At 43.7% G+C, this 20131-nt stretch overlaps 1 protein-coding gene across 2 annotated transcripts in view; it reads right to left on the bottom strand.

The window, feature by feature from the left end:
• HELZ (helicase with zinc finger) overlaps positions 1–20131 on the bottom strand; it is a 183524-nt gene that overhangs the window by 118595 nt on the left and 44798 nt on the right. For both annotated transcript variants that reach the window (XM_056127342.1, XM_056127343.1), the window contains exons 7-12: positions 19422–19478; positions 13863–13914; positions 11432–11507; positions 4936–5134; positions 4384–4491; positions 2768–3065 (exon numbers count right to left, since the gene is read on the bottom strand). In XM_056127342.1, the coding sequence (XP_055983317.1) occupies positions 2768–3065; positions 4384–4491; positions 4936–5134; positions 11432–11507; positions 13863–13914; positions 19422–19478 (790 nt within the window). The remainder of the gene's footprint in view (positions 1–2767; positions 3066–4383; positions 4492–4935; positions 5135–11431; positions 11508–13862; positions 13915–19421; positions 19479–20131) is intronic.

Genomic DNA, 20131 nt, shown 5'->3' with positions numbered 1-20131 from the left:
TGAGAAGCTGCTGCTGGAAGAATCAGAAACACAAGCTAACAGGAAACAAACATTACACAGCTTATATCCTGCTTTGTCCTCTCCGAGACTCAGCTGGGACTGTGGTTACAGTCGCACTGAAACGTAAAGTCACACAAGGCAAATTTTATAAACATCAAAATGCCAAGATATTTAATGAAAAGAACCAAAAATTAAAACAGATCAGCTCGTGTAAGTAATGAACAGCCAAATGTGATTTAGCTTGTTTACCCCTAGATTTAAGTTTTTCTTCTCATACTGCTTAAAATCTTTGATCAGAAAATGCATTGCGTATATTTGATATTGCTCCATAAAAATAACAACTTTCCTCTATCCTTGAAAAACAAATTTCACTACGATGAAAGTATTTTAATGTTTCCAAATCAAATTCCAGAAATCATTTCTTCACTATTTTCAACAATATTAAGCGTTTAGAGGTAAAACCGTGATCAAAGGGAAATAAATATATTAAACTACAAAGACACCACTATTTTAAAAAGGGGAGGATACAATATTATAAAAAGTATTACTGGGTTTGGGGCTGGAGTGATAGTACAACGGGTAGTGCGTTTGCCTTGTACCAGTCGATCCGATCCGGGTTGAATCCCCATCCGGGTTCAATTCCTGGCATCCCATATGGTCCCCCAAGCACCACCAGCAGAAATTCCTGAGTGCAGAGCCAGGAATAATCCCTGAGCATCACTGGGTGTGACCCAAAAACAAAAACAAGAACAAAAAAGTACTACTGGATTCAAATTAATAGATACCACTGTCTCTCTTACTTCCCTCTTCCATATCTGAATATAACGTGAAGCATATTTCAAGCTTATGGATTAGAAACATCAGAAACAAGACTCTACTTCTTCCTATTACCAAACTGAAAGCATCAGGCACTGGGAGAGCTTCTCCACCCAACACCTGATTCTCTGCCAATAACTCAGGGTGTATTGACTGGTCTTCACTTCTCAGTCCCTCTGCCTGCCCCCTAGTCCTGACCCTCATTCTTCTAAAGCTTGCTTCTCTCTTCCTATTGTACTCATCCTGTTTGTAAGCTAAAATTATTCTAGGGGTCGGAGCCATATTACTACAGGTAACACCCTTGCCTTGCACGCAGCTGACCCAGGTCAGATTCCCGGCATTCCATATGATCCTGTGACCACTACCAGGAGTAAATCCTGAGTGCAGATCAGGAGTAACCCCTGAGCATCACCAGGTATGGTCCAAAGATAACAACAACGAAAGAAATAAGCAAATGCATAATCCACATGAAAACCAAGAATCACCTTTCAGAGTTACACAGAGAAGAGGGAATACATATTGGCCTCTCTTGATGACTTAAATCTAATGATTTATTTATATAGGGCACTTCAAGTTCTAGCCTCTAAAAGCAACGGCAACCAAAACACCAAAAGCAAACTAAATACAGCCCACTTCAGCTTATGAAAATAAAGTTTTATTGGAAAACAGTTCTGACATTCATTCACACATCACCTATAACTGCTATCTTGTTTCTATGCAAAGCTAAGTCATTGCAACAGGGACCATCTGTTCTGCTCTGTTCAAGCACTTAAAGTATTTAATCTCTGGCCAACCCTGGGAATTAAAAAATCCAATCCAAGTTAATACAAATCTATTCTTTTCAGTTACTACCGTATCTATCTGACCACAGAAACCAATACAATTTACCCCATCAAATGTACTGAGAAAATGGCAAAAACACAATACAACAGAATATAAAGAGGAAAAAAAGATCAGAGTGAAAAAATCAGGTACAATGGAGCCTCGAGAGTCAGAAATGACACATATACAAGAAAGTGACGCCTGTTAAATTTGGGCACAAAAGTTACTTCAGTCTAATTTGCAGCTCAAATGGGAAAAAAAAAAGTCTCCCCTGCTCCCTTTGTCCAAAAAAGTAAAATCTGAGCCAGAGTGGGGGGGGGGAAGGGCACAGAGTTTACTGGGGCAGGAGAGACAGTAAGGGATTAAGGGATTAAGCAATCTGCCAAACCAGGTACAAATCCTGGCACCACATAAGGTCCTCCGAGCACCGCCAGGGGTCACTGCTGAGCACAGAGCCAAGAATGGCCCCTGAGCACCAAAATTCAGAGCCAACGCAAAGGGAGCTAAATGCCCTGTCCTTATCCTGTTGGTTCTTGACACAAATTCAGTCACAGGGAGAAATACAATAACACGCAACTCACTTATCCCCTTCCACCAGGGTTTACAGGTTGGAATCTGGGACACGCCTCTCCCCCGAGTACACCAGGAAATTCCATGAACCGTGACAGGGTCCTTTACACTACCAGGAAATGTACAAAAGCAACTCAGGAAAGTTTTCATTCAAGACTTCTCATCCAGAGGCACCACAGAAAGATGGGTGGTGTGACATGGATGGTTGCAGGCAGACACTGAAGGTGTGTTGATGGTGACCCTCAGCGCATTCTCCCCAAACAAAAGTTCAAGGTTTGACTGTGATTCAAACTCCTTGCTTGGAAAACGCAGTTGGTAGGCCAAGAGACTTGATTATGCACGCACACGGGTCTGAGAAACCTCAAAGCAAGTTTTGCTTGAGGCCTGTCGAGAGCCAGCAGAAATAACAGTCATTCTAACCCCACCCAATGGCAGAGTCGGCGAACTCACTGCTCCCTCCCTATCCACAGAACATCAAGAGGCCAATAAATATCTCTCAAGATTTTTACTATAATGCCTTTAATACATCGTTATCAGGGGGAAAACGTCTAAATATTACCTTCTGTAGAAGCTGCATCAATCATTACTCTTTGCATGAGTACTGGTTCCAATCCAAAGTCGAAAACTATGGTTTGGCGAAAAGTTCCAAATATTTCTGTGTTAAATGCTATCCCGACTTTGTACACGTAATGATCTAATCCGTTTTGGGCCATCTTTCCTCCTATCCATTCTTGACAGTTTTCTGGGACTTCTTGCGACACCTGGGTAGTACTATCTCCAGCAGATATTGCAACGATACTAAAATGAGGGCGATGTGCGTCGTAGAGCAATGCTACACGACAAAGTGTTCTTGCAGGCTAAAAGAAAATTAAAATAATCCGATGAGTACAAGCATGTAAATGATCTCTTCAATAAAAATATTTCTGTAAGGGGCTTTTGCTTCTACGATACTTAATTGTGCTCCAAAGTCATTTAAGAAAAAAAAAACCAGAATCATTAAAAAATCAGTTGTTAAAGTAATTCTGATGTCAACTGTCATTCAATAGAGTCAAAATATTTTTTAACAATTATAAATTTATGCTACATCATTAGTCTTCAAGCTTTCTCTGATGATTCATCACTTATTGTGGCAAAAACTACCACCCTCTATGAAAAGTGAGTGTCTAACTTTGCACACTGGTGGCCCGTAAAATTTTATCTAGCCAGGTTTTCTCTGAGGCATTGGGCTGGGTTCAAGGCCAAAGGTAAATGTTCCCAGATTTTATAATCCAATATGCAGATGGTACAGTGGAAGAAACACTACCATAAAGTATCTAAAACATTTCCACTGCACATATTCACAGAAATATTTAACTCTGCTTCAATCTTAAATTTTCAACACTTAATTCAACATTGGAAGCATTTAGAAAATGTTAAAAACACAATACTGCAAATTTGTGATTTCATTAAATCAATTTCTTTTTAATTTAAAAAAAAAATTCAGGGCTGGAGAAATAGTCCAGCAGGTAGTGTGTTGGGCTTGCATGCAGCCAAACCAGGTTCCATGCCCGGCATCCCATATGGTATAACCAGGAGTAATTCCTGAATGTATAGCCAGGAGTAATCCCTGAGCATCGATGGGTGTGGCCCCCAAACCAGACAAAACCAAACAAACAAAAAAATTTAATGTTTGGGTTGGAGCGATAGCACAGTAGGTAGGTAATTTGACTTGCACGCGGCCAATCCGGGTTCAAATCCCAGCATCCCATATGATCCCCCCAGCATCAACAGGAGTAATTCCTGAGTGCAGAGCCAGGAGTAACCACTGAGCATCGCTGGGTATGGCCCAAGAAAAGCAAAAAAAAAAAAAAAAAAAAATTTAATGTTTATTTATAAGCCATAAACCCTATTACATGTTGCAAGCTCTGAAGACACTACCCAAGACCTCTTTATCAAACAAACATATCAGCAGCATCAAAACACCTACAGAGATTTTCTCACAAAATCAAAAAAGCTGTGTCTTTAATGATCAAAATATGGAAATGAGGCTTAGTATAACATAGAACCTACATAAAGTATACTTAGATTGAAACAAATTCAATGCTATTTTAGCAAAGATTAAAAAAAATAAAAAGCTTTAACTTTTCAAGGAGAAAAAGAAAACGTTGCATTTTCTAATTAACACAAAACTCCTACCTTACACGTGAGAGCAAAGGTCCAGGTCTGGTGAGATTTTTTGGTGTTGACAGTAACAGAGAGGTCAGGATTATGCTCTACTTTGACTCCTTCTATACATTCACTAAGCTGAAAACAGAGAGCAATCCATGTTAAGTTTGGATTCCTCAAAGCACACACAAAAACATTTGCCAAGGCAAATAAATGTCAACAGCAAAGACGATGACAGAACTGCTTACAAAAGCAAGATGTTTATACATTAATTATTTTTGTAAGAGCCGTTCACATTAAAAGAAGACAAAAATCAACCAAAGTAATAGCAGCAAAAACTCCCTTGAGAAAGAGAAATTCATGAAATACCTGTAAATCCCCCAACAAATAGCTTACTTCTACTTTGTAAGTTTAGCAAGTGGCTCAATGGCTATTGCTAAAAACGCTGTGAAAAAAAAAAATGATGTTCTTTCATCTAAAAGCTAAGGAACTGAATCAAAATACAGCAGGAAAGAAAGCCAAGACTCAAACAAGATCAATTGTTTCAAATAAAGAAAAAAAAAAGTTGTTTCATTTCCTCACCACTTTCTCAGGAGACAACGAATTCATCCACTTTTCTATCAGGGTTTCCATGTAGGAGCCGGACAGCTGTTTGTTCTCATTCTGTTGTTTCAACTTTATTAACCGTGAAGCATATCTTTTCTGCCATTCTGCTAGTTCTTCCTGGGAATGTGCTGAAGTACACTGGGCACCATACCTACAGATTCCTTGCTCTAAAAATCTAAGTGGAACAGGAAAGACTCTTTTTACCATATATTTTGTTGGTACTGGCAAAAGATGAACTTCCAGCCTCTGCCCTTTGACTTCGTCAGTGACAAACACAAACCCTTCCTCTTCGGAAAGGCGGGATTATCATTCCGCCTTACATGGAGTGGGGAGATTTGGGGGCCACTTATAACACTTAATTGGACACTGACTCTCACACACACTGACCCCTTTCGTGGGAAGTCAGGAGACACAAAGGTATACAAGATACTCCCAGCCACCACCCACCCTCAAAAATAAAGACATTGAAAAAGGAACTTCCTTCCAGTTACAGCAATTCGATTAGAGAAAAACTCTTAGGAGAGTTTTTCTAAAGCAACACTGACATCAAGTGGCCTCACTCCTCATACACAGGTATACCCTGCTTCCAAAATTGTTAAGACTGCAAGGAAACGCACCACAGTATGAACTTAAATCTGGAAGAAATTTAATACATCATGAAGTTATCATTCTAAGTCTCTGCTTCGCACCTCTGGATATGTTTCCACAGTTTTCTACGTTACTGTTACCTATGTTTCATTGAAAATGTTGACTACTAATTTTCTAGAAGTATTTTAATCAATTCAGAACAAATGGTTTCTCAATGTTTACGACTCAGAAAAGCACACTGATAACTCAGGGGTCCACGACACATCAAACACAAGACTATGATTACTTTTTTGCAAGTTTTAAATGCCCTGCGAAACTACAAATCTTAGCCACGTTGTCCCTTTTTTTAATGGGGGGTGGGAGAACCACACCAGGCTGTGGGATTTCATCAAGGGCTACTTCTCGCTCTCATCAGAAGAGACCCCCACAGTGCTCAGAGAACCTTACGCGGTACCTGAGATTCAAACTGGGATCAGCTGTGTGTGTCTCTCTGACCCCTACCCAATCTTTAAACACTCAAAACATAAAAATACTAACTCTTCTGAGAGAAAAAAGAAATATTAGGCTATAAAAAGCAAACTGGAAATAAGATACATTAATTTTTTTCAGCTAATGTAAAATAATACAAAATAGAAAACGAATGACAGCACCAAGTTAACATATATTTGATAAAGTAACATCAAAAATAATAAAATAGCACCAAATGGTTAACATACACAAAAATGAATGCACAGAAAGTTTTTATTGATTATACACACCAAAGTTAAATTAGGGACCGGAGAAATACTACAATAGGTAAGGCTGGTCCCCTGAGTGCAGCTGACCCAGGTTCGACTCCTGGCTTTCCATCTGGTCCCTTGAGCACCCCCAGGAGTAACTGCTGAGCAAAAAGTCAGGTGTAACCCCTGAACATCTCCGGGTATGGCCCACCAGTCTCACCAAAAAAAGAACTGAAAACTAAATTAAACTTACTAAATTATCTGATGCTTCGAACAATAGCTAAAACTTTCTAATAAGGTTGTCCTAATGAATCAAAATTATCTTCCAACTAATTTAAAATTATTTCTCTAAGGGGCTGGAGCGATAGCACAGCGGGTAGAGCATTTGCCTTGCACGTGGCCCACCCGGGTTCGATTCCCTATATCCCATATGGTCCCCTGAGCACTGCCAGGAGAAATTCCTGAGTGCATGAGCCAGGAGTAACCCCTGTGCATCGCCAGGTGTGACCCAAAAAGCAAAAAAAAAAAAAAAAAAAAAAAATTTTTCTAAAAAATCCAAGATTGGTGTTGGAGCAATAGCACAGCAGGTAGGGTATTGCCTTGCATACTGCCGACCCGGGTTCGATTCCCAGCATCCCACATGGTCTGCCGAGAACCACCAGGGGTAGTTCCTGAGTGCAGAGCCAGGAGCAACCCCTGAGCATCACTGGGTGTGACCCCAAAAAAAGCAAAAATATTAAAAATAAAAAAACAAAAAAATCCAAGATTTTATACTCTTATCCAGACTAAAATATTTTTCATATTTCTTCTGAAGAATACTGTGTTCTGTAAAATCTAAGCACACTGAAGGTTGTGTGTTCGCGGGCTCTCTGGACAGCTCTTTCTCACCGCCCACGTTCGGCGCTCTTGAGCCCTGTGTGTGGCCTGGATCTCTCTGAAACTTGAGCCCCTCTCGCTCTGACTCTGGATCTCCCTCGCCTGGGCCTACAGTCTTAGCTTATATAGCAATCATGTAAGGTGGTGACACACAGGTGGGTTGAACATTAACAAATCAACAGAGAGAGGTAAGACCACTCCTCCAGGAGATTAACTCAAAGATAAAATCTCATCTAAAGAGATTACTCCAGATTACTAGGAGATCTGCACAAGGGTGGGATCCCAACAAGGGTGTGTTCTTCCTTCAGTTAGTAATCTACTTAAATAGTTGTAATAAATCTACTTCTAATATTTCTAGCAATGTCATTCTGTATGAGCACAGTAAGAGATATAAATTTAGTTTGGTTCTTCCTGAGAACATCTCACTATACATTCCGCAGTCCTCAGGCCAGGTTAATCTTCCTAGCTCCAGCAGGGTCCTAGTCTCGTCATTACTTACTTCTGGATCATGACAGCATTTGTCCACGATCATGCCCTCAACTTATAGTTGAGTATCGTGGCTCTTTGGCCTGGCCCATTTCGATGCCAGGGTAGCTCACAGCTTGCCCTGGGTCCATTCAGTCCCTCATCGGGACCCTGCTTTTGGAGTTCTAGGAACTAAGGGCAACTGAGTCAAGAAAGCAGATGCCCAGGAGTAAATATTATTTGGAGTCAATCAACTCACAAGTTACAAAGCACAATATTAACTGTCTTCCTGTGCCCATACAGAAAGGACATTGCTTTTAGGTAAACTATTCAAAAGACATAAGTAGAGGAGAAAGGCAATATTAACTTATAATATAAGTTCAGTGCCCTGGGATGGGTGTGACCAAATAAACATAAGCTACCTGAGGAAGGACAAAACAGTGTTATCCTACAGTAACAAAGTAAGAGGATTTTCAAATCTACTAATTAGTTTCTTTATCTGGTGTCTGGACCATTTCAAACATCAAAATTACATGTCAAACTTTATTATCAGAAGCAATCTAGAGTTATAACAATTTATACTTAAATTCTACTAGCTACTAGTTCTTGTGAAAAAGGCTGGAGAGGCTGGAAACAAGGCTATCGGGTAAGACACTTGCATTACAAGCAGCCAACTCCGGTTCAATCCCTGGCACCCCATATTGTCCCCTGAGCACCAGAAGGAGATTCTAAAGCAGAGCCAGGAGCAAGCCCAGAGCACACCAAGGGGTGGCCCAGGCCCTATCCCTCCCCTCCAAAACCATGACGAGTTCACTTTTATAAAAGTGACTTTAATCATTCCTTCTATTTTATATAAAAATCATCACATTTTGAAAATTACTCCTTATAGATTCAAATTCTACATATAAGTATCACATGAAAAAAATTTTTAGAAAAGCTATGAAAATAGTTTAACAATAATCCGATAGCAGAGCGGTAGGGCGTTCGCCTTACAAGCGGCCAACATGGCCGACCCGAGTTCGATTCCTCCGCCCCTCTCGGAGAGCCCGGCAAGCGACCGAGAGTATCTCCATATGCCAGACACAGTAACAACAAAGTCTCCAATGGAGACGTTACTGGGCCCGCTCGAGCAAATCGACGATCAACGGGAGGGCCTTTACCTTTACCTTACCATCTATCTTATGCTCTATTTCCATTTACATAAAGTCACTGTCACTGTCCTCCCATTGTTCATCAATTTGCTCGAGCAGGCACCAGTAACATCTCCATTGTGAGACTTGTTGTTACAGTTTTTGGCATATCAAATACATCACGGGTAGCTTGCCAGGTTTTGCTGTGCAGGCAGAATACTCTCAGTAGCTTGCCGGGCTCTCCGAGAGGGGCGGAGGAATTGAACGAACCTGGGTCAGGCTGCGTGCAAGGCAAATGCCCTTCCCACTACGCTATAGCTCTGGCCCTATATAAAGTAATCTAAATTTGGTTTGCTTGTTTTGGCTGTTTGGGTCACACCCAGCAATGCTCAGGGGTTACTCCTGGCTCTGCACTCAGAAATTACTCCTGGTAATTGAGGGAGCTTGAGGGACCATATGGGATATTAAGTATCGAACCCAGATAGGCCACATGCAAGGCCAATGCCCACTGTACTATCGTTCCAGCTTCAGTAATCTCCATTTTAATCACCATAACAGATAAAATTTTTTTCTATGAAAACAGGAGACCAGCAATTAAACATTCATAATCCAAATAGTATTATAGAAGACTTCAACACCAAGGCTTAGTCTTCATCTAGCTCAGTTTGTGTAATTCAAGGATTCAACAATACTGTTTTGATTTTTATTATTTCATGATAATAGCCAATATGGCTTTTGTTTCAAGTGGGAAAGAAACCATTTTACTCAACCACTATCCAGCTGCACAGCACGGGAATTAGGGCTTTCCTGGGCTGACTCCTCCAACACGTGACCACAGTCATACGTTGGCATCTGGCAGGGAACTGTTTCCAAGACACCACATGACCACTGCCACAAGCCAGAGATGTTGAAATCCCTTAAAATCAGCAACGCTTGTCCATGGACCCTTCACTGATTCAATCACCGTCTGCAGCGGTCTCAACCTGCTGCCTGCAGACCACAGCACAGGATAACACTCTGCACTTGCATGGGCCAGCATGGGGGAGGCCATAGACCGTATCTTCCACGGGCCAGCAGGCCCCTTCCTTCACACAGGAGCATCTTTGGATTTGAATTACTACTTCTCAAAAAGTGGAGGAAAATGAACTGCCCTTTGAATAAAAGCAAATTGTTGGTTGAAATTTAAAAATTCACATTACCGGTGGGTATGGTGCCACCAGCAGGTCAATCTGTACCTGTGAGGTGAGTGCATCAGCAGCCTGATGGCGCCTTCAGACTTCCAGATACCCCAAAATTGCTGCCTTTGGCCAGACCCCAAAAACCTGGGGCGAAGTTTACCAAGAAAGTAAATGGCCAAAAGATAGGTATGTGGAAGACACACCCACAAACCACCTCCAGCTCAGCTATATAATTGGAGGCATGGCCTCTCTGGTTCCTAATCGAACTGCTTAACGCCCATGATCCCAGAGACTCAGAAACAAATCTTAAAACCCAGCGGCCTTTGGCAGAAATGCGTGTGGACCACACAGTAGGTTACTGTTCCCATGCCACCCCAGGGGGGAAAGGGTACTGTACTGTTGCCATCCCACCCCAGGGGGGAAAGGGTGCTGTCCCTCTACCTGCTCCCCCTTGGCGGCTCAGTGGCCGCCATCTGCCAGAGGCCATTGGACAGTCTGGTTTGGGCCTGCAATGACAAGACACGCAGGGCCTCACAGGCTGGGGTGGGGCCTGCCCTTTCCTTTCCTCCCCATCCCAACGAGACATCGAGTCACCGTTCATGAACAGCCTCTCTGGCTCCTGATCAAGCTGCTTAACGGCCATGATCCCAGAGACTCAGAAACAAATCTCGAAACCCAGTGGCTTTTGGCAGAAATGCGTCCAGACCCCTACAGTAGGTTACTGTTGCTGGGCCATTCCAGGGGGGAAAGGGTGCTGTTCCTCCGCCTGCTTCCCCTAGGCAGCTTAGTGGCCGCCATCCTCCAGAGGCCATCGGACAGTCAGATTTGGGCCCCCAGTGATGAGAAACGCGGGGCCTCACGGGATAGGGGTGGAGTCGGCTCTTTCCTCCGCACTCCAATGAGACCCCGATTCGCTGCCCACAAACGGCCTTTCTGGCTCCTGATCAAGCTGCTTAACGGACATGATCCCAGAGACTCAGGAACAAATCTCGGAACCTAGCAGGTTTTGGCAGAAATCCCTCCAGATTTAATTGTTAAAATTTGGAATTTCAAAATCACGCAGCAACTACTGCAGCCATGCGACATGTTATGTTATTCATAACCAACAATAGAAAACAAATTGTCTACTGTTGCTTTTCAGCAGATCTGAGTGTTAAGGTAAAATCCCAAACAATAATGGTGGGTCTGGTGTCAAAATATTGAATGTAATCAAAGTAGAGAGAGAGGAATGTGGAAATCATGTGCCCCACAGGTAGGAGGAGGGTGTGGGATGGGAAGTATACTGGGGTTTTGGGGTGTGGCGAATGGGCACTGGTGAACGTACGGGTGTTTCTTTGTATGACCGAGACTTAAACCCAAAAGCTTTGTAACTACTGTCACGGTGATTCAATAAATAAAATTATAAAAAATGAAAAAAAAAAAAAAGTAAGGTGGAGTTCATGCCCAATTCAATCAGCTAATCAGTGGCTGAATAAATAGCAGTACTCCTACATTTAAAAAAAAAAATTCACATTACCTTTTACACAACGTATATTCTTCACTGCAGGTGACTCCCCTGGGTGGCGGGCGGAAATGCCAACCATTACAAGATCCTAGAGAGTAATCAGGATAGGGTCGTATTAGCATTGGAAGCTTTCAGGGTAAGAACTGCTACACCTCCTCTACCCAGATGATGTGAAGAAAGACATGGGATACTTGCCCCTCTACCAAAAAAAGCAATCTGCCAAGCAAATGAGTTCAACCAGGTAATAGTAGAAATCAACGAAGAAGCAGTTACCCAATGGCTAACTCCAGTCCATCTTATTCTTAACTCCCTCATAGCAAATGATGCACATTCAATTCATTCTCTAACCTGACAACTTAACTGAGTGGGAGAACGTTTATTATCTCTAAGCACAGGCCATGTTTCTCTTAGGCATTGCCTCAAGAATGAAAAGGTTACTGGGGCCATGGGTAAGGTGTAGTCACCTTACACACGGCTGACCTGGGTTCAATCCCCCTCATCACATATGGTCCTCTGAGCACCAGCAGAGTAATTCCTGAGTGCTGAGCCAGAAGTAACCCCTGAGCACTGCTGGGTGTGGCCGCAAAACAAACAAATAAATGACTGAGAGACAAGAATGAAAAGATCGCTGTACCAAGTAAGGGCACTTCAGTCCCAGGACTTGCCTGGCATATTACTATATAAAGTAATAGTTTTGTAAAACTGAAAATGAAAGCTAAAAAAAATTTGACTATTGATAGAAACTAAGAATTTGTTTACACTTTGGTTTATCTACACAATGGAGTACTATGTAGCTGTTAGAAAAGATGAAGTCATGAAATTTACATACAAGTGGTACTACATGGAAAGTATCATGTTAAGCGAAATGACTCAGAAAGAAAGGGATAGACATAGAAAGATTGCATTCATCTGGGGAACATAAAGTAACAAAATAGGAGACTAACACCCAAGAGTGGCTGAGATTAGTACCAGGAGGTTTGCTCCATGGCTTGGAGGCCAGCCACACATGCTAGGAGAAAAGGGAGCTCAGATAGAGAAGGGAGCATCAAATAAAGGGTGTTGGGAGGATCCTCCCAGGATGGGAGAAGCATGCTGAAAGTAGACTACAGACCGAATATGATTGCCACTCAATGCCTCTTTTGAAAATCACAACACCCAAAAGGAGAGAGAGAACAAAAGGGAATGCCCTGCCACAGAGGCAGTGTGGGATGGGGGTATGGGGTGTGGGAGGGATATTGGGATCCATGGTGGTGGAAAATGGGCACTGGTGGAGGAATGGGTATTTGATCATTGTATAACTGAAATCCAAGCACAGAAATTTGTAAGTCTACAACTATACCTCATGGTGTTTCACTAATAAAAATTAAAAAAAAAAAAAAGAATTTGTTTACTACTAGATACAATGATACAATGAGCATTGATTGATTCAAATAAAAGGTTTCAATAAGATAAAAACAGGTTCCAGAGAGAAGACTAGAGACTATGGAGAGTGAGCAGTGATACACACACACACACACACACACACACACACACACACTCTGCCTTTTGGGTCAAACCCAGAGATGTTCCGTGGTTACTCCTGGCTCTGCACTCAGGAATTACTCCTGGCGGTGCTTGAAGGACACATGGGATGTCGAGGATTGAACCCAGGTCGGCCACACACAAGGCAAACACCCTAACTTCTGTACTACTGCTCCGGTCCCAGTAGTGATATTTTCAAACACCCTCACACCAATTCCTATTTCCCATGAGTCACTCTTAGTCTTTCCTCCAGGTAGAAAGTAAATGAGAGGGGGAAGAGAGTGGATGCAAGCGAGAGATGCAGTCTGATGGAACTTAAAACTGCACCTGGTCCCTCACTAGCCTCGTGACTTGGGGAAAACTCCTGAGCCTTCCTTCTTAAGTCTCAACCTCCTCACCTATGAGATGAAGAAGAGCCTAAGAAGTTGTTTTTTACCGGAAAACAGTGGAACCCTACAGAGTTGCCCAGCAAGCACTGAGGGAAGGCTGGACTCTTGTCTCTACCCTGAATAAAGATGAGAGTTCAAAGATTTTCATGGCTCCAGTTACAGCTCAAGTTTACAGATCAGAACTTCCACCAAAACAATCACTGCACTGTCTGGAGATGACAGAGGGAGAGAGAGAGCAATATGCAAGAAAGCTGCAAACTGCTAGGAAGGAAGCTTCAAACGACCCGGAAGCTGATGGTGAAGTGGATGAGCTCTGGAATACTCTCCTAAGACTCCACCACTCGAGGATTCGATGAAAAGAGTCCAGAGGAAACCTTGCTTTCTTTCACTGAAACATCTTAAAGTTAAACCCTTATGGTCTATCTATCCACTCTTACACATAAAATAACTCAGTCAACTGCTTGCCCGTAATCAATAAAAAAGCAAATCTAGGATCGAAGCTACCCAAAAATCATGCGGGCATTCCTACTTACCCTCCTCTAAGTCTTCTGCGTGGTATCCAGAGAGGACGTTACTAGTTGCTGTCTACAATTTTCAAACGAAAGACAATTTCATTAAAATAACCAGAGAATGTTGAACTACACTTGGATATTTTCGACATTTTTCCCAAAGGTAGTGTTTAAACACTTAGAAATTCTTGATAAACATTAATTAAAATTGGAGTGATTGTTTTTAACTCTTTGTTTTCTGTTGTTATTGCTTTGTTTTGCTTTGGGGTCACACCTGATGATGCTCAAGGGTTATTCCTGGCTCTGCACCCGAAAACCACTCCTGGCAGGGTTCGGGGATCATATGGGATGTCAGGGATCGAACCCAGGTCAGCCACATACAAGAGCACAGCGCCAGGAGTCAGACCTGAGCACAGCTGGGTGTAAGACAAAAACTGTAACAAAATCGGACAGAGTACAACTGGATTCAGGCCAAGTGTGTGGCCACCACTCTGGGCGCTGCCAGGGCCCAGAGTCCCGTGGTGGGATCTTTGCTCTCATGGAGGGGTTTTATGTGATGGTACTTGGGGGCCACCCGGGGCTCAAATTCAGGACCCGACACAGGGTAGGCACGTGCTCTGCCACTTGCGCCAGCTCCCCGGTCTGTGCTTCTTTTCTGTTCAGTTTTGTTCTTCCTTACTTCCTTTGAGCATCTGTTTGTTTGGGGGCCTTACGTCTTCCTGGCTTCTCTCAGGGGTCACTCCCAAAAGTTCTCAGGGAACCATGTGATGGTCGTGCCAGGGACTGAATCCGGGTCGGCAGCATGCAAGACAAGCACCTTAAGCTCTTAGGGTGTCTTTCTGGGCCCCCCTGGGTCTGCTTTGAAGCACCCTTTTTATACGCTTAGATTCCAAGACAGAAGGGCTTGTAGTCTTCACAATTAGCTGGTAGATCTTTCATTTTTTACTGATACAAGAGAGAAATCACTTCAACTTTCACATTGACATTATTCCTTTACATTTATAATCAAGTCTAACGATTTGCTACTTGAAATTTCCCTGAAGAATAGGCACTGTTTCTGTTTCCTGAGCAAGCCTTTATTTCCATGTCTTCTCCTCACCTGCTAGCATTTACAAGTTAAATACCAGCTCAGTTCAATCTTTAAATAACAAATCGTTGCTATTTTAAAATTTGGCATGTGCAATAATTAATAAGAGGGGCATTGTTAGCTTTTTTTAGCTGAGAATTTTTCTTACCAATTTACTCACCCCAAGCAAACTAATCTAGGCGCAGAGAAAGGGGTGAAACTGGCTGCCTTGTGTGCACCCCGGTTCAATCCCTGGCATGACATGATGCCCCCTAGGCACCACTGGAAGTGACTGAAGCACAGAGCCAGAAAGAGCCTTCACGCACAAGCACTACAGCTCAAAACCTCCCACTACTTGGGGTACTTGGGGCTGGGATGATAGCACAGCAGGTAGGGATTTGCCTTGCATGGGGCCGACCTGGGTTTGATTCCCAGCATCCCATATGGTCCCCCGAGCACCACCAGGAGTAATTCCTGAGTACAGAACCAGGAGTAACCCCTGTGCACCACCAAGTGTGACCCCAAAAGCAAAAAAAAAAAAACTCCCACTACCAACTACTATTCTATTCCAGAAATTAACAGCCAGGGCCAGAGGGAGAGGACAGCAGGGAGGGCGCATGCCTTGCTTGCAGGCAACCCAGGTTCAATCCCCAGCAGCATAGATGGTCCCCTAAACACCGCCAGGAGTGAACCCTGAGCACAGCACCAAGGGTAAACCCTGAGCATGGGTGGGTATGGCCCAAATGCAAACCCACTCCCCCTCCCAAAAAAAAAAAATCATGAGCAAAAAAAAAAAAAAAAGTTACTTCTTCCAAAACTACAATCACAAAACAAAGATTCAAGTGATATTTGTGACCTTTAATGTAATAATTAAAATCTTTTTATATACTTGAATATAGAGTCTCCTGCCTCCTCACCTGGCTGTCCTCACCGGGGCCCCTTGGAGGAGGGCAGGTTGAGTTTCCCTCCCTCCCACGAGCAGAGCCCCAGCAGTTGAAGACCTCCAGATCCAGTCACAGCCATGCTTAAGACCACTCTCCACACGTTTGGACGAGCCTCACGCATGAAGGAACCGGCAGAGGAACCCAGGTGTGCGGGACCCAAGGCTTAGATCTCCAAGCCTGCTCAGATCGGGACTGAGCCTCCTCCAGCCAGATCCCCCATCTTCCAGCATGTAGGTCTTACACCCACCAACTGCCCCCAGCACTGTGTAATCCCATCAACGGCCAAGACCCAGAGACTATAAAACCTAGCTTCCGAAAGCACTCGGCTGCATTCGCGGCCGCATGACACCTTATTATCTAATTCTTACTCTGGAGAACCTGGCAGGCTACCGAAAGGATTCTGCCCGCACAGCAGAGTCTGGCAAACTCCCCATGGTGTATTCAATATGCCAAAAACCAGTAACAATGATGGGTCTCATTCTCCTGACCCTGAAAGTGCTTCATCTCAGGGCTAGGATGAAGGAGATGTTACTGGTGCCTGCTCGAGGAAATCGATGAATAACAGGATGACAGTGACAGTGATACTTGAATATGATCACAAGATTGAATGCTGTTAGTTAAAGCAAAACAAAATCATCTTAATTACATGAAAGGTCATTTGAATTTAAATTCCCGTTTGAGGTACCTAAAACTAGTGGGTGAGGGGGATTAGGCCACACCCGGTGGTGCTTGGAGTGTTGGGGGGCCCATGCCTGCCAGAGACTGAGCTGGGGTCAATGTAACTGCATCAAAGCAAATATACTCTTGATCCAGTTCATGATACGCGCTTGCTTGTCAGTACACATGGGAAAAACTGCATGTCCCGAGTTGTCATCCCCCGTCTCGGCCCATACTCTCCCTGTCTCCAGAGCTCCCTGCATTGTCTCCAAGAGTCTGGAGACTTTGCTCCCTCTCAAACAATGTTCCAACATCTGTCCTTTCACCAGTATACATTTCCCACCACCAATGTTCCCAGTTTCCAACCCGCCCCCTCCCTGCAGTCTACCTCTATAGCAGGCTCCTGTCCTCCCTCCCTCCCTCCCTCCCTCCCCCTCCCCAGTTTCTATCCTGCCCGTCCCTGTACCCTGCAGCCTACCTCTACAGCAGTGTCTCTCTCTCCTCTCTCTCCTCTCTCTCTCTCTCTCCTCTCTCTCCCTTTCCCTCTCCCTCTCTCTCTTTCTCTCTCTGCAATACAGATCCTGAAAGGTTATCACGTTTGCCCTTTCCCTGCTAGAGCTTTAATTAACTTGCTATCTCTCACTTCCCCGGGTCTCTGCTCTCCCAGAGGATGAAGACCCTGGGGCTCACATCCAGAGCTATATCCCCATATCACCATGCAAGGGCCCCAACAAACAGTAGGAGCCAATATTTTAATAAATTAACCAGTCACCTTACACGGGCTTCCATTATGATAAAAACTGACCAAAGTGGCAACAATATTTTTTAAGGGGAAAAAAAAAAAAGCAAGGAGGGCTACAAGAATACAATGGGCAGGTGCTGGCCTTGCACAAGGCCAAGCCAGGTTTGATCCCCAGCACCCCATAGAGTCCCCCACGGCGGCCCCCTGCAAGAGTGACGGCTGAGCTCAGAGCCAGACATAAACAAACAAACCAAGTTTTAGGGCAACACCCTGTGTGTTGAGGGCCAACACGGGACCAAGCACGGAGCTCGCTCAACAAGACTGTCATGATTTTTCCATGATTCATATAAATACAGCAGTTTTTTATGTGTGTGAGAGAAGCAGAAATCTGACACAAATAAAAGTGCCTTTTAGGGGCCGGAGTGATGGTACAGCAGGTAGGGTGTTTGGATTGCACACGGCCAACCCAGGTTTGATTCTCAGCATCCTATATGGTCCCCCAAGCACTGCAAAAAGTAATTCCTGAGTGCACAACCACGAGCAACCCCTGAGCATCGCTGGGTGTGACCCAAAAAGCAAAAAAAAATATTGCCCCTTACATGACTGTGTTGGCCCCAGCTGTCCATGTGAGCACAGTTTTTGCTCATTGTTTACCCTTATAAACATTATTCCTATTTCCTAGACCCGGGCTCTCCGAGAGGGGCGGAGGAATCAAACTTGGGTTGGCCATGTTGACTGCATGCAAGGCAAATGCCCTACCCGCTGTGCTATCGCTCCAGCCCTATTTCCTAGACCCGGGCTGGAGTGATAGCACAGCGGTAGGACATTTGCCTTGCGCACAGCCAGCCCAGCCGAGCCAGGTTTGATTCCTCTGCCTCTCTCGGAGAGCCCAGCAAGCTACTAAGAGTATCTTGCCCGCACAGCAAAGCCTGGCAAGCTCCCCGTGCCGTATTCAATATGCCAAACACAGTAATAACAACAAGTCTCAAAACGGAGACGTTACTGGGCCCACTTGAGCAAATCAATGAACAACAGGAGGACAGAGTTCCTACACCCATTTCCTAATATTTAAAAAAAAAATTTTAATTACTAAAAAGCTTCTTTTTTTTTTCTTTCTTTTTGGGTCATACCCGACGATGCACAGGGGTTACTCCTGGCTCTGTACTCAGAAATCACTCCTGGCAGTGCTCAGGGGACCATATGGGATGCTGGGACTCGAACCCGTGTCAGCCGCATGCAAGGCAAACGCCCTACCTGTTGTGCTATCACTCCAGCCCTTAAAAAGCTTCTTTAAGATGCTTTTAAAAATGCAAAATGTTCAGGGCTGAAGAGATAGTACAGCAAGTAGGGCCTCTGTTCTGCACGTGACCAACTAGGTTTCAATCTCCAACACCCCCCACCACTAAGTCCCCAAGCCCTTTTAGGAGTGACCCCAGGGCACAAATCCACGAATAAACCCTGAGCACAGCTATGCTTTAACCCAATAACAGAAAGAAGAAAAAGACAAACAAAAATGTTTGAAAAGTAATGGGGGTTAAGGAAGGGGTGAGGGGACCCTCAGGAATGACCCTTAGCAGTTTTCAGAGATGCGAATATGATGCCAGGAATTCAAACTAGGGTTGGCGGGATGCGAAACAGGTGACTTTTTTTAATCTCTATTCAAGTTATCTGGTCTCCGGTAACGTATTTTCAGTATTTTTTAACAGGCAGATGCAGTTAAAAATGAAAAATTGTCAAAGATCTTTCCAGTTGGCCAGCGATAACTAATTTATGAGTTAGGAGGAAGGAGAACTCAGATGCAGATGAGAGGCAAGAAAACGTCAGCAACAAAATATATGGTACAACCCAGCCACGGTTCAAAGACTGTAAGTTTCGGGGCTGGAGAGATAGCACAGCGGGTGGGGCGTTTGCCTTGCACGCGGGTTCGATTCCCATATGGTCTCCTGAGCACCGCCAGGAGTGACTCCTGAGTGCAAAGCCAGGAGTAACCCCTACGCATCGCCAGGTGTGACCCAAAAAGCAAAAAAAAAAAAAAAAGACTGTAAGTTTCTAGAACCCCACCTTTAATCCCTTGCTTTGTGGCTGATGCTCATTGATTTCTCAATGTTTAATTCACACTTATTCGTCAGAGCAACTTAAAAGCTTTCCAAAGAGATTTACTTAAACAGCCTTACCTCTGTTTCTATGAGAAGTGTTTTTAGTCTTGTCAAATCTTTCGTTACCATCCCATTCTGAAAGGACAAATAAAAAAGCGAGACAGTACTCAGTACACTTGGTCTTCAGTGCTCCTCCAGAGGGGGTGGGCAGGGAGGCCACCACGGGGCTGAGGACCACGCCCAGGACCCCACGTACCCAAGCCACATCCCCAGTTCCCACTATGTTGGTTCCTTACCGTTGGGGACTTACCTCAATTCCTCACCTATCTCAAAGGTCCAGCTATAGAAACAATGCTATTCTCACTCCCATCCCAACTACCATTAAAAGCGATGCAGCTCCTCATTACTAAGAAAAATTTGAAAGATTGCTTAAAAAATACAGTTTACGGGGCTAGAGCTATAGTACAGCAGGTAGGGCATTTGCCTTGCACGTAGTGACCTAGGTACAGTTTACCCTTACTATAATCACTCTGCATCTGCTTTAAGTTGATTCAATGTATTTACAATAGGTTTCACTGAAGAGCAAGACAGGGAGAGGGAAAAACAAACCTAACCATTTCTCTCCCTAGATCTAATGGGTGCCAAATGGAAAACAGTGAATTTGATTGGTTATCTCCGTCTCAGATTCACAAAGATCAGATCACTTGAAAGAGAGTTCATTAATAAAGTCACTGTAGTCATTTCCAATTTCTCTTAGAAAAACAAAAACAGAAACAAAATCACTTGTT

This window comes from Sorex fumeus, unplaced genomic scaffold (assembly GCF_029834395.1).
Source record: "Sorex fumeus unplaced genomic scaffold, SorFum_2.1 ptg000063l, whole genome shotgun sequence".
NCBI classification, from domain to species: Eukaryota; Metazoa; Chordata; class Mammalia; order Eulipotyphla; family Soricidae; genus Sorex; species Sorex fumeus.
This window is presented reverse-complemented; position numbering and strand designations above follow the sequence as displayed.